The 12,847-nt window shown below is 42.9% G+C and overlaps 1 protein-coding gene across 1 annotated transcript in view; it reads left to right on the top strand.

Moving 5' to 3' along the window:
• Positions 1–10,681, top strand: part of Exd2 (exonuclease 3'-5' domain containing 2) — a 31,050-nt gene extending 20,369 nt beyond the window's left edge. The window contains exons 5-9 of the mRNA XM_038336695.2: positions 2,815–3,146; positions 4,236–4,342; positions 4,517–4,652; positions 6,473–6,829; positions 9,357–10,681. Of these exons, the coding sequence (XP_038192623.1) occupies positions 2,815–3,146; positions 4,236–4,342; positions 4,517–4,652; positions 6,473–6,829; positions 9,357–9,573 (1,149 nt within the window). The 3' untranslated portion in view covers positions 9,574–10,681. The remainder of the gene's footprint in view (positions 1–2,814; positions 3,147–4,235; positions 4,343–4,516; positions 4,653–6,472; positions 6,830–9,356) is intronic.
• The last annotated feature ends 2,166 nt before the right edge of the window (positions 10,682–12,847 follow it).

Here is a 12,847-nt window from a genome sequence, read left to right as displayed (position 1 = left end):
CTTCAGTGGGGAATAAAGTTTCTTTGTATACTGAAATTGATTCTTGTTTGTAATTGCTTAGCTCTGTCAGGATGCTAAAATAATTGAACTAGATACCTGAGTAAATTCTGTGGCTCATGGCTTAGAACTCATTAAAACTATCATGAAAAAATTGTTTATTGGTTGTGGTGTCAACATGTGTGATTCTACTATAATTTTTTTCTGGTACAGAGAATTGAATCCAGGGCCTTCTGTGTACTAGGCAAGCAGTCTACTAAGCTATAGCCTCAGCTCTATTTATGCTGGTTGATTAGATACTGAATCAGGAATCCTAATTTGTAAAAGACTAATATCATTAGGACCATTGGAGACAGTAGAGCTAAATACCACTAATATTATTGTGTTATTCTTAGTATTAGGATTATGCAGGAGAATTCCCTGGTCTTAGGCAATATACATGCTCACATATTTAGAGGTGATATATCTTTTTTTAAAAATTACATTTGTATTTATTGTGTGTGTTCCTGGATAGCACAGTGTGCTTGTGGAGGTCAGAGGACAACTTGAGCGAGTCAGTTCTCTTCTTCCGTGTGGGTCCTTGGGTTTGAATTTGGGTGGTTAGGCTGGGCAGAAGCACTTGTACCCACTGATCCCCTCTCAGTGGCCCAGGATGAAGTATCTTCATAAGTATAACTTTAACAGGCATCTAGCAAAAAAAGTGTGTTATTTATATTGTAAAGAATAAAAGCCAGCTGTGGTAGTGCATACCTTTAATTCTAGAACTCAGGAGACAGAGGTAAATTGGTCTTTGTGAGTTTGAGGCCACACTGGTTTACATAGCAAGTTACAAGGCAGCCAGGGCTACATAATGAGACCCTGCCTCAAAATAAATAAAAATGAGCATTAAAGCACTTACTAACAGTTATGAATAGCAATTCTCATATTCTCTTGGCCTTCCTATGGCTTGAAAACTTTGAAAATTAAAAGTTAGTGGGAAAAGTTAATTATTACCATAGATGAGGCCAAATTTATGATTCTCTTTGCTATGGAAACTTTTTTAAAGTTATTGTTAATAATTCTTCTTTTTTGAGAGTTAATAATTCTTAGCTGGGGGCTGGAGAGATGGCTCAGAGGTTAAGAGCACTGACTGTTCCTCCAGAGGTCCTGAGTTCAATTCCCAGCAACCACATGGTGGCTCACAGCCATCTATAATGAGATCTGGTGCCCTCTTCTGGCATGCAAGCATACATGGAAGGAATGTTGTATATAATAAATAAATCTTTAAAAAAAAAATAATAATAATTCTTAGCTGGGGCCGGCAAGATGGCTCAGTGGATAACAGTACTTGCTAGGCCTGAAAACCTTAGTTCAACCCCTGGGATCCATTGAATAGAAGGAGAGAATTGACTCCAGCAAGTTGTCCTCTGACCTCTACACACATACACACACACATACACATACACACACACACTGTGGCACATGTTGTACATACATATAAACAAATGTAGCAAAATATTTAACAATGCTGTTTTTTCTAACTGTAAGCATAATGGTTAAGATTTCAGAGAATGGGGACTGGAGAGACAGCTCAGCAGTTAAGAGCACTGCTGCTCTTCCAGAGGACCCGGGTTCTATTCCCAGCTCCAAACGTAGTGACTCACAACCACCTGTAACTCTATTCTAGGCTGCAGTAACTCCACAGACACCAGTCACACATACACACATTCGGGCAAAATACTCATAAGATAAAATAAAATAAAAATAAGTAAATAAAGCTGGATAGCTTTAATCCCAGCACTTGGGAGGCAGAAGCAGGTGGATCTTTGTGAGTCAGAGGCCAATCTGGTCTAGAGAACAAGTTCCAAGATAGCCAAGACTACACAGAGAAATCCTGTCTCAAAAATAAATAAGTAAATAAATAAAAAAAATCAATAAATTGCATATCAACTTATTTTTACAACAGGGCCAAGAAACTACCTCTTCCTGCCTCAAAATAATAAGTTTAAATAATAGTTTAAATCATGAGGACTGGAGAGATACTCTGGCTGATATTCCAGACAGGGTCTTACTGTGTAGTTCTAGCTGACCTGGAAATGTGTGTAGACCAGGCTAGTCCCAAACTGACAGAGATCTGCTTGTCTCTGCTGGGATTAAAGGTATGTGTCACCAAACTTGCCTTTTTTTTCTTTTAGTGGTGGCACGTGAAAAATGGTTTTATTAAGATCAATTTCTGTATAGTAAAATTCACCTGTTTAAAATGCCAGACATGATAACACATATCTCGAATATTCTTTTTGGGAACTCAAGTCAGGAGTGTCTCTAACTTCAGGCCATTCCAACCTATATAGCTAGATTCTGTCTCTGAAAGGACAAATTTGGGCATACCACTAATCCTAGACAGGTTTAGGAGATCCAGGAATTTGTCCATCTCTGTTTTTCCAATTCTGGGATTACAGGCAAATGTCACCATACCAAGCTTTTACGTGATTTCTGGGAATCATACTCATATCTTCATGTAAAGGCAAGCACTTTACCTATTGAACTATCTATTCAACTGCCATAGTAGACTTTTAGTTTTGCTTGGTTCTGTATTAGAGATAGAGCCTCACATTGTAGCTCACACAGCCTTAACCTTGAGATAGTCCTCCTGACTCAGTTTCCCCAAGTCCTGGGATTAAAGGCAAAATACCTGAGAGAAAATGGGGGTTGAATCGAGGGGTTTATACTAAGCAAGTGCTACCCTGATTGGTGTTTCCAAGGCACTTGTGACTGACTGTGAGGGTACTCTCTCCACTTGTCTTCCGCATCCTGCTGACCTCTGACTTTTCTCTTTAGGTAACTTATGCTGCCAGGGATGCACAGATTTCAGTGGCTCTCTTTCTCCATCTTCTTGGATACCCTTTCTCTAGAAATCCCTATGAGGAGGAAGACAGTGATCATATCAGCTGGCGGAAAGTCTTGGAAAAATGCAGGGCTATGGTAGACATCCCATTCCGAAGCAAGGGACTTGGACGACTGTGTGAAGAGATTAATGCGGAAGCACTGGAATCTCAACAGAAGCCAAGAAATAGGAAGGCTAAGCCTGATGGAATGGTATCAGGCAACAACCAAGGGAGAGACCCCAGGAAACACAAAAGAAAGCCCCTGGGGGTGGGCTATTCTGCCAGGTAAGGTATATGTTCCCTGCTGATGAAGAGCTTTACCCTGAGTCTGACAGCAGAGGCTCTCCAGGGTTACTGGACCTTCCCCTGATTTTAGTGACATTTGGACAATACTTCTCTTCATTTATGTATTTTTTCTTTCCCCTTCTTTCACTTTTCTTTTACTTTGTCAATTGGAATAGAAGTGAAGAAACTTTACCTCAGCTTTGTCACTGGCCTTGGTGCAACCTTAGGCCTGCAACTTTTCCTATAAAAGAGGTGTAGAGCTATAGAGATGGCTGCCAGGCATAGGCACTTGCTGCCGACCCTAATGGCCTGAGTTCAGTCTTTAGGACCCACATGTGGAAGGAGAGAACTGACTCCTACAGTTGTCCTCTAATCTCCTATGCACAATGTGTGCACCTCTCCCCAATATAAATAATGATAATGAAATAGTTGAAGGGGATATAATTTTTATCTGTTGTTTAAGAATGCTATGAACATGAATAGTATAAAGTCCTCATCCTTACCAGGAGGAATGCTTCAGGTTTCTTGTCATTTAGCGTGTTTCCAGCCCCTGCCAACTGTATTGTGTAGCTAGTGAGAATCTCCTGTGTGACTGACCCTCTTGAGGAGGATGAGTTGTGAGTGATTTTGAGCGGAAGTGCATCCCTAGAGCATGACACCTTTAGGAATTAGAAGATTAAATTGAAGGAAGCATTGCATGTGAGCCAGAAATCAACCCACATGGCCCTCATTACTTTATCTTGAACTTTTACAGTTTTAATTTACTATTTAATTCAGTGATTTGGCAGTTTATTGGTGCTCTGTTCCTGTTTTCATTCACAGCAGAGCTCTGTGAACAACTCCCAAATCACTTCCTAGTGTTTCAGTCCATAAGTATAAAAACCAGAGGCATTGAGAGTTCCTTTGTAGCTCTGCTCCTTAGCCATTGCCTATTGAGGATTGACTGTGGCTTCCTGCCTGTTTGTTTTCCTGTATGTGGTGTATATTATTATGGTGTTGAGAATAGTTTGAGTCACCCAGAAGTGAGTGTGGGAAGGTCTTGGGTAACTTGACCAACAGCTTTCAGTGTGAGATTTCTTTTCCCTGCAGAAAATCCCCTCTCTATGATAACTGCTTTCTCCAAGCCCCTGATGGACAGCCCCTTTGCACCTGTGACCGGAGAAAAGCTCAGTGGTACCTGGACAAAGGGATTGGAGGTATGAGACTCATCTGCCATATTTATTTATAACTAGGGTCTTGATGTGAGTGGGGTGCGGAAGAGAGTGAATGGAGGTGTGTGGGACTAGGGAGTCACAACCCGGATTCTCCACTAGCACATGACAATAACAGTTCAAGACAGCCCAGCACTGATGTGTTTTCTTTTTCCTAAGAGCTGGTGAGTAAAGAACCTTTTGTGGTCAGGCTACAGTTTGAACCTGCAGGAAGACCTGAATCCCCAGCGGATTATTACTTGTTGATTAAAGAGAACCTGTGTGTTGTATGTGGCAAGACAGATACCTACATCCGGTGAGTATAGTGTTAAACTAAGTAACCCGTGGAAATTGCCTGGGGAATCACATGCTAAGCCCTAAGATGCCTTAGTTAAGCTTTCCCACATGGCAGTATCTTAGAGTTTCTTTTGCTGTGAAGAGACACCATGACCATGGCAACTCTTATAAAGAAAAACATTTAATTGGGGTGGCTTACATTTTCAGAGGTTTAGTACATTATTTTCATTGTTGCTATTTGGTGGTGCTCAGGCAGGCATGGTGCTGGAGAAGTAGCCTAACCTCCTAAATCTTGCCTTGTAGACACCAGGAAGTGAACTGTCTCACTGGGTGTAGCCTGAGCATGGGATAACTCAAAGCCCACCTGCACAGTGACATACTTCCTCCAACAGGGCCACACCTTCTCATAGGGACAGTACCTATTTGTAGTATCCCTTTGGGGGCCATTTTCTTTCAAACCACCACACAGAGAGACTTAGCTCTACAAATGTCCCAGCATTCCTAACAGCTTCAGCATTCTGCCTGGCCATTTCTAATGACCTCTATCCCTTTAAGGGAGACCTTGAAGTTTCCCTGTATCCCTGCCTGAAGCTCTTAAGTTTCTGAGCCTTAGTTTTGTTTATAGAGTTTCCCAAGACTGTTCTTTCACATGAGCACGAAGCTGACCTCTGGGCTCAAGGACCTATGCTTGGGCTTTCTCCGTGGCCCCTGTACAGTAATTCTCTTCTTTTTCTTCCCTCCCAACTTCCCTCCTTCCTTGCTCCCCCATTCTCTCTCTTCTTCTCACCATTCCTGGTATGTTTTGTTGTTCTTTTCTTTTTTTCACCTTAATTTATTTCAGTCATCACTTTTTCCTCGTTTTGAAACAAAATATTTCACTCTCTTTTTCTTTCTCCCCCCCTCCCCGCCCTCTTTCTCTCTCTCAAGACAGGACTTCTCTGTGTAGCCCTGGCTGTCCCAGAATTCCTTCTGTAGATAAGGCTGGCCTTGAACTCAAAGATCCACCTGCCTCTGCCTCCTGAGTGCCACCACCACCTGACTGAGACAGAATATTTATATATATAGCCTTGAATGTGGTTATCCTCCTGACTTAGCCTTCCACGTGCTGGAATTAAAGGCATGAGCCATCATGCTATCCTTTAGTAATTCACTTTCCTCATTCCTTTCTCTGCAAAGTGGGACAACTGTTGCCACTGAGAGTTTTTCCTGAGAACTTTATTCTACTTAGAAAATGAGGGCAGGGCTGGAGACATGGCTCAGTGGTTAAGAGCACTGCCTGCTCTTCCAAAGGTCCTGAGTTCAATTCCCGGCAACCACATGGTGGCTCACAACCATGTGTAAATGAGGTCTGCTGCCCTCTTCTGGCCTGCAGGCATATACACAGACAGAATATTGTATACATAATTAATAAATAAATAAATAAATAAAATAAGTTTAAAAAAAAAAAAAAGAAAATGAGGGCAGACCTTGGTGAGCCAGGAAGTATGTCAGAGTGAGGGAGTCTTCAGATAAAGGAAGTTGGTTTGCCCAGCCCACCAGACTTTTTGAGAGTTATTGTAAGTTATCAAAAGTTATGATATTTCATTTCTCTTAGACTCTCCTTTCTAAGACCACAGTGGTTGTTACTAGCCTCTGCCATTGAAGCCTGACAGCAGGGAGAGAGGACTCTGAAAGCAGAGATAGATAAGGCAAACAGGTGGGCCTGAGAGTGACATAGGTAGTACTGCCTTCCCCGTCATATGTAGGCCCAGGTTAGGCTCTGAGTGGCTCACCCGCTGGCTCCTTATGTGCTCTGTAGCAAAAGCTAATGAGCACTGCTCTGGGGTGGGCCTGTTCCAGGAAGAATATCATCCCACATGAGTACCGCAAGCATTTCCCCATCGAGATGAAGGACCACAACTCCCATGATGTGCTGTTACTCTGCACCTCCTGCCATGCCATCTCCAACTACTATGACAACCATCTGAAGCAACAGCTGGCCAAGGAGTTCCAGGCTCCCATTGGCTCAGAGGATGGCTTACGCCTGCTGGAAGATATAGAGCTTAGGCAGGTCCGTTCTGGAGCCAGAGCCCTGCTTAATGCCGAGAGCCTGCCGGCGCATCGGAAAGAAGAGCTGCTGCACACACTCAGGGAGTTTTATAACACAGATATTGTTACAGAGGAGATGCTTCAACAGGCTGCCAGCCTGGAGACCAGGTACAGCTTACTGTTCACCTTATTGTTCTGTTCAGAGAAAGGATAAGGGATGACCCAGTGACAGCAGCCTTCATGAAAGTGCTTGTCACAGTTCCAGTGTTAGCCACATGCTTAGTCATCTAGTATCCATTCGTTCAAGACACCATGGGGTAGAATCAAACAGTCTGAGAATTTCCTTTTCATAAGAGATGCTGATACAGCTTAGAAGGTTAAGGTGCTTGCTGCCATCCCTGACAGCGTTACTCAGATCCTAGGACTTGTATGTGGATTGAGGAAACCAATTCCCAAAAGTTGTCCTCTGACCTCCACACGTTTCATGGTGCACATGGGTGCACACACATACATTTAAATAAGATGTGACTTTTTTTTTGAGAGAGATTGCCAATTGTGAGGTATCTGTTGTTGACTCTATAAGGTCAAGTGTAGTTGGGTCTCACACATTCTTCTGTAGAGGCAAATCTAAAGTCAGCACAGAAGAAGAAAGTAATAGTCAGTGAATACCCTGAGATCTCTGAATTGCCATGAAGTAGAGTATATGTGATTTTGTGATTTTGTGTCTCTCACTTCATACCTAGATCGGGAGATTCTCAAATAGTGCATTCATTCATATTTCTTGTCTTACTACATGTAGTGTCTGGACCCACTAGGTGGAATTTTGAGCAAACTGCTGTCCTGTTTAATCTTTTTTTCTTCCTTTTTTTCTCTTTTCCTCTCCTTCCCTATGAATACATAGTTGAATTAGCACAACATAACTTAGTGTCTCTAAATAAGAAGCTTTTAATCCCAAGGCATAAACGTGTACATGGCGTCAACAATAAGCATTGTGGGTTACTATGCAGTTATCATTTTCTACAGGATTAGAGCTCTATAAAACTGATGAGGCTGATTGCCTACAGTATTTTGTTTTCAATAATAAAAAAATGTAAAAACTTTATATTAGCAAATATTTATTTATTTATTCAAAAAGTGTTTATTTTACTTATACTACTGATCTCCCACAGCTCAGAGATACTGCAAAGATTTCCTGAACAAATATTAGGGATACACTGAAGCCTGCTGCACTACACTCAGAAACTACATCAGTTGCCTTTTATTCCTAATACATACTTAATGACTTCTTACTTATACCATATATAACACATACATACACACACACACACACACACACACACATTTGATTTTGGTTTTTCAAAACAGGGTTTCTCTGTGTAACAGTCCTGGTTGTCCTGGAGATCTGACTACCTCTGCCTCCCAAGTGCTGGAATTAAAGGTGTATGTCCCCGCTGCCCGGTTTTATTTTTTTATTGTTCAGAGGTTTTGTTTTGTTTTTTTGTTCCCCCGTCCCCCTCAGAACAGGGTTTCTTTGGGTAGCTCTGGCTGTCCTGGTGTCCTGGAACTCACTCTGGCCTTAAACTCAAAGAGATATTCCTGCCTTTGCCTCCCAAGTCCTGGGATTCAAGACGTGCACCACCATGCCTTTTCTTGGAAGACTCTTATTAGACTTTTCTAATAAGCAGGTCATTGAGTCAGATGATGGATTGAGACTGAGAACAGGCTGTTTGAAGACAGATTGAAAATGTATGGGGCTGGGCATGGTAGTACTCAGAGGCAGAGGCAGGGGGATCTGTGTGAGTTCAAGACCAGCCTGGTTTACATATTGAGCTCCAGGGCATCCAGGACTACCCAGAGACACACCGTCTCAAACAACAAACAAACAAGTAAACAAGAAAAATAGAAAAAAGAAGTGGGAAGCTGATGAGGCAAATAATAAAACACCTGCAAACATTGGGAGAGTCCAAAGTTGCTAAACTGGTGGGGGCTTGGATGAAGGACTGGAAATACAGATATTGATAGGAAAGAGGGTTTGGAGCAAGGTGCTTTTCTGAGAAAGGTGTTTTTACCCCCTTGACGGAGATAGAGGGAAGCTCTGTTCACATATTTTCAGCAGTTTTTCTGATTTCCTGTCTAGCTGGGAACTAGGCAGGGGGTTCATCTTGTGCAGCACACCGTTGGCACAGCTGAGCAGCCAGAGGAACACCTCCCTGTGACTGGACACTCGTGCCAGTGTGGTCTGTGTTTTTGACGAGGAAGGAAGCACTAAAGAAGTAGACCACCTTGAATTTCACATCCAGGTTTGGAAGTGTTCTGAGAAGCCAGGTTATGTAGACTGATTTAACACCTTACTTTAATACTGAGTATGGCTTAGAATAAATAATTAATGCCTTACAGAGAAGTTAGCTATTCCCTGAGTAGCCTTGGTCCAACAAATACAAGATCAATATTCCTCACCCATCACCAGCCGGGTTTCCCTATAGGGTTGCTTGTGTGAGGCCTTCCTGTCAGTATAATTCAAAACCCAAAATGCCTTCAGTGTGTGCCTTATATGCTAAGTATTAAGAGGTGAGAAAAAAGATATTTAAAAACATTAAAATAATATGTCCTTTGGGGTCCGTCTTTCTCTTATCTGCCAGTGCGACTGCCCAGTGCTTGTTTAGCTCAGACCCTCTGCAACTTCATGTTTTGACAGGATATACAATGAAAGCTATATTCCTCATGGACTGAAGGTGGTACAGCGTCACACTGAGGGTGGGCTGCGCTCCCTCATGCAGCTGGAGAGCCGCTGGCGTCAGCACTTCCTGGACTCCATGCAGCCTAAGCACCTGCCCCAGCAGTGGTCAGTGGACCATAACCATCAGAAGTTGCTCCGAAAGTATGGGGATGACGTTCCCATCAAGCTGTCGTGATTGCTGCTTCCTTCAGGTCAGGACAGACAGAGCTGGAGCCAAGGTCAAAATTACCTCCTCCTGCTTAATGTTATTGGTGGAAGCCCAGGTGGCTGGCTCAGAATGCTAAGCTACACTAACCCCAGGTACTTCTGATGGAGCAAGGCTGTAGTTTTAAGGGGAGTCTATGGTTTGGAATTTAATTGAGGAGTCTATTCTTTCTCCTCCTTTCTCTCCTGTTTTTTGTGTGCAAGGGAAGCTTGGCCTTTATTTTCACTCTCCACTCTGCTTTTCCTGTTAAGAGGGAAAATGAAGACTGCTCTCTGGAGTAAATTGTTAGGCCCTGGGAAGATGCTTGTGACTCTCTCGCCTCTCCACTGCATTGCATCTTATGGGGCAGGGAGTTGAAGAATGACCCAGAGTCAGGTTCATATTCCCAGTTCAACCTCATGATTTTGATCTTTCCTGCTCTCTATATTCAGTTGTTTGGGGTCCATCTCAACTGTATCACTTGGGTTTATTTTACATGCTTGAAAATGTTTCTGCTTGTGTATACAGGACCAAAGCCCAGCTTGCTTCTTCCCTATCACAGGGGAAGTCCTTTTCTGAAAATGGGTTTTTAGCTGGGTGGGGCAGACAAGTGTACACCTTTCTTAGACACAGCGTTCAGCCTCCCTCTCCTCCTCAGGATGTCTGCTTGTTGCGCATCTCCTGACTTGCTTCTGAGTCAGTGCCCACTCCCTTCAGTGTTCACGTTCCATTGCATTTGCAGTACTGACCGATCCTTAGCACTCAGTTCACTCCCAGAGCCATTTGACCAGGTTACAGTGTGAGGACTTCACCTCCCCTGGAGCCTGGCACACTGAGATAACTGATAACATTAGGAATTTAAAAGGGGTAATGTTTCATCTTTCAAAATGTTACAGACTACTACTTTGAGTATGAAATCAATTTATTAGCAATTAGTATTTTTTCTAAACTATTAGGGAAACTTTCTTATTTTATAAGATCTTAACAAGCTTGAACAGAATTTTATGGCCAGAATCCAACAAGAGTTCTATTTTGGAATTGTACCCAAGTTGATTATAACTGATCTGTCATTGATAAATAAAACAACTTCAAAGCACAAGGCTCAGTGATTGTAAATGTGAGACTTTTCTTCCTGACGTTATAAAATAGTAAGTTCGTGGGGGAGTTTCTGTTTATTCTGCAGAGTCCCTGCCTCATGGCAGTAGTGTAACCTTACACATGGATACCACACGCACTGCAGTCCACAAATGTGTGCGTGCTTCACTCTTGTCCCTTGAAGGGGCGTGGTCGGTCGGCAATTGAAATTAACCAAACTAGCTTTATTATAAAATACTCAGCTTTAATAAAAGGAGGAAAAGGGAAAAATTTACAAAGCCAGAGTTCCAGGAAGAGCAGGAAACAAAGAGTGTGGGCCACACACCTGCAAGATTTTATAAGTAAGTATTAGCCTAAGGGGGACACGCCTTACAAACAAGGTGATTGGCTGGGCTTCCCCTTCAGTCCCTCTGCCCTACCTTCCCACTTTTCCTCACACAGGCATTTCTGGAATCAAGACTAGACATTCTTACAAACAAATCGTACCAACTCCTTTGGGGAATCTATGTGATAATTTAGCAGATTATCACAAAGCCTGACTGAGGGAACTCAGAACAGCCTGATTTTAGTCACGGTAGTTGCCAGACTTCCCACAAGATGGCGCTAGTGCCTAGTATTGTTGTTATTAGCATTCTTGAGAAATAAGCAACTTTTATACGTGGTCACTGAATATAACTTGTGACCTGTGTTTTCACATATTTGTAGCAACTTTTGAGTCACTTCCATAGCTTTGTAAGAGCTGGCTCTCCAGCGGGGCCCAGCAAGGTCCAGTGCAAGAGCGCTAGCAGCATACAGAGCAGAGAGCCAATCTGTGCCTCCTGCTCAGGTCCTTCACCCATTCCAGAACAGTGTTGCCTTTAGCTTGGAATCTATATTCTGAGGCTGCCGTGAAAGTGTGAGCCTTTTCCTAGGAGTGAAAGTTGCCCTCTGTTATGTTTTGTTTTGTTTTGTTTTGTTTGAGACAGTATTTCTCTGTTGAGCCCTGGCTGTCCTAGAACTCACAGAGATCCACCTGCCTCTGCCTCCTGAGTGCTGGGAGCCACCATCACCCAGCTAAAGTTGTCATCTTAAATGAGAAATTTCAGGGTAAATCAATTTTTCTGATATAAAGTACACGAAGCCAGGAGTGGTAGCTCTTTTCTGTAGTCTCTGTAAGCAGGAGGAAGAAGCAGGAGGATGTTGAATTTAAGGCCAGCCTTGACTACATGATGAGTACATGCTTATTAGAGGAGAACCTAAAGAAAGAGTAACAGTCATGCATCTTTCTTCTGTCTAGAGCAGAGCTTAGCTTTGATGATACGGTTAAGAATTTTCATCCGGCCAGGTGGTGGTGACACATACCGTTGATCCCAGCACTGGGAGGCAGAGGCAGGAAGATCTCTGTAAGTTGCAAGGCTAGCCTGATCTACAGAGTGAGTTCCAGGATAGCCAGGGCTACACAGAGAAACCCTGTCTCAAAAAACCAACCCCCCAAACAACACCACAATAAAGTATATCTATAATATTTAAACAAAATTGGTGTGTGTGTGTGTGTGTTTGTATGCATCACAAGTAATTTACTCTATCTTTGAAATTAAATTTCTACACAACTGTGCTGGCTAACGCCTGTAATCCCAGCCATTTGGAAGTGAAGGAAGGAATAGCAGAAGCTTAGGCTTATCCTCAGCTACATAGTGAGTTTAAGGCCAGCTTGAGGTACATGAGCCCTTGTCTCAGAACAAAACAACAGAGAACCAAAAAAAATCACTGTTGACATGTTTCTGGCAGCTCTCCTTCCTTCAGCCTTACAGCCCCAGTCATGTGAGATGAACTTTCATACTCTGTCCTTGGTCACTTTTTTAGTACAGAACCCTAGAAACTGGATTGGGAGTGTCACTGTGGCAGTGAGCACTAATTAGCGTCAGCTTAGGAGTAGAGTGCACATTAAAGGAATTCAGGTGTCCTGAACATTGAGCTTCTGTAAGTCGTAATGGTCCCTCATGCCCTGGCCATTGGGACCTCTTCTCCGCTTCTTCTTTCTTTTGATTTTATTTTACTTTTGGGGAGGGGTGGGGGAGTTGGAGACAGGGTTTCTCTGTGTATCAGCCCTAGCTATCTGGGACTTGCCCTGTAGACTAGACTGGCCTTGAACTTACAGAGATCCTCCTGCCTCTGCCTCCTGAGTGCGTGT

The sequence above is a fragment of the Arvicola amphibius genome, chromosome 7, assembly GCF_903992535.2.
Source record: "Arvicola amphibius chromosome 7, mArvAmp1.2, whole genome shotgun sequence".
NCBI classification, from domain to species: domain Eukaryota; kingdom Metazoa; phylum Chordata; class Mammalia; order Rodentia; family Cricetidae; genus Arvicola; species Arvicola amphibius.
This window is presented reverse-complemented; position numbering and strand designations above follow the sequence as displayed.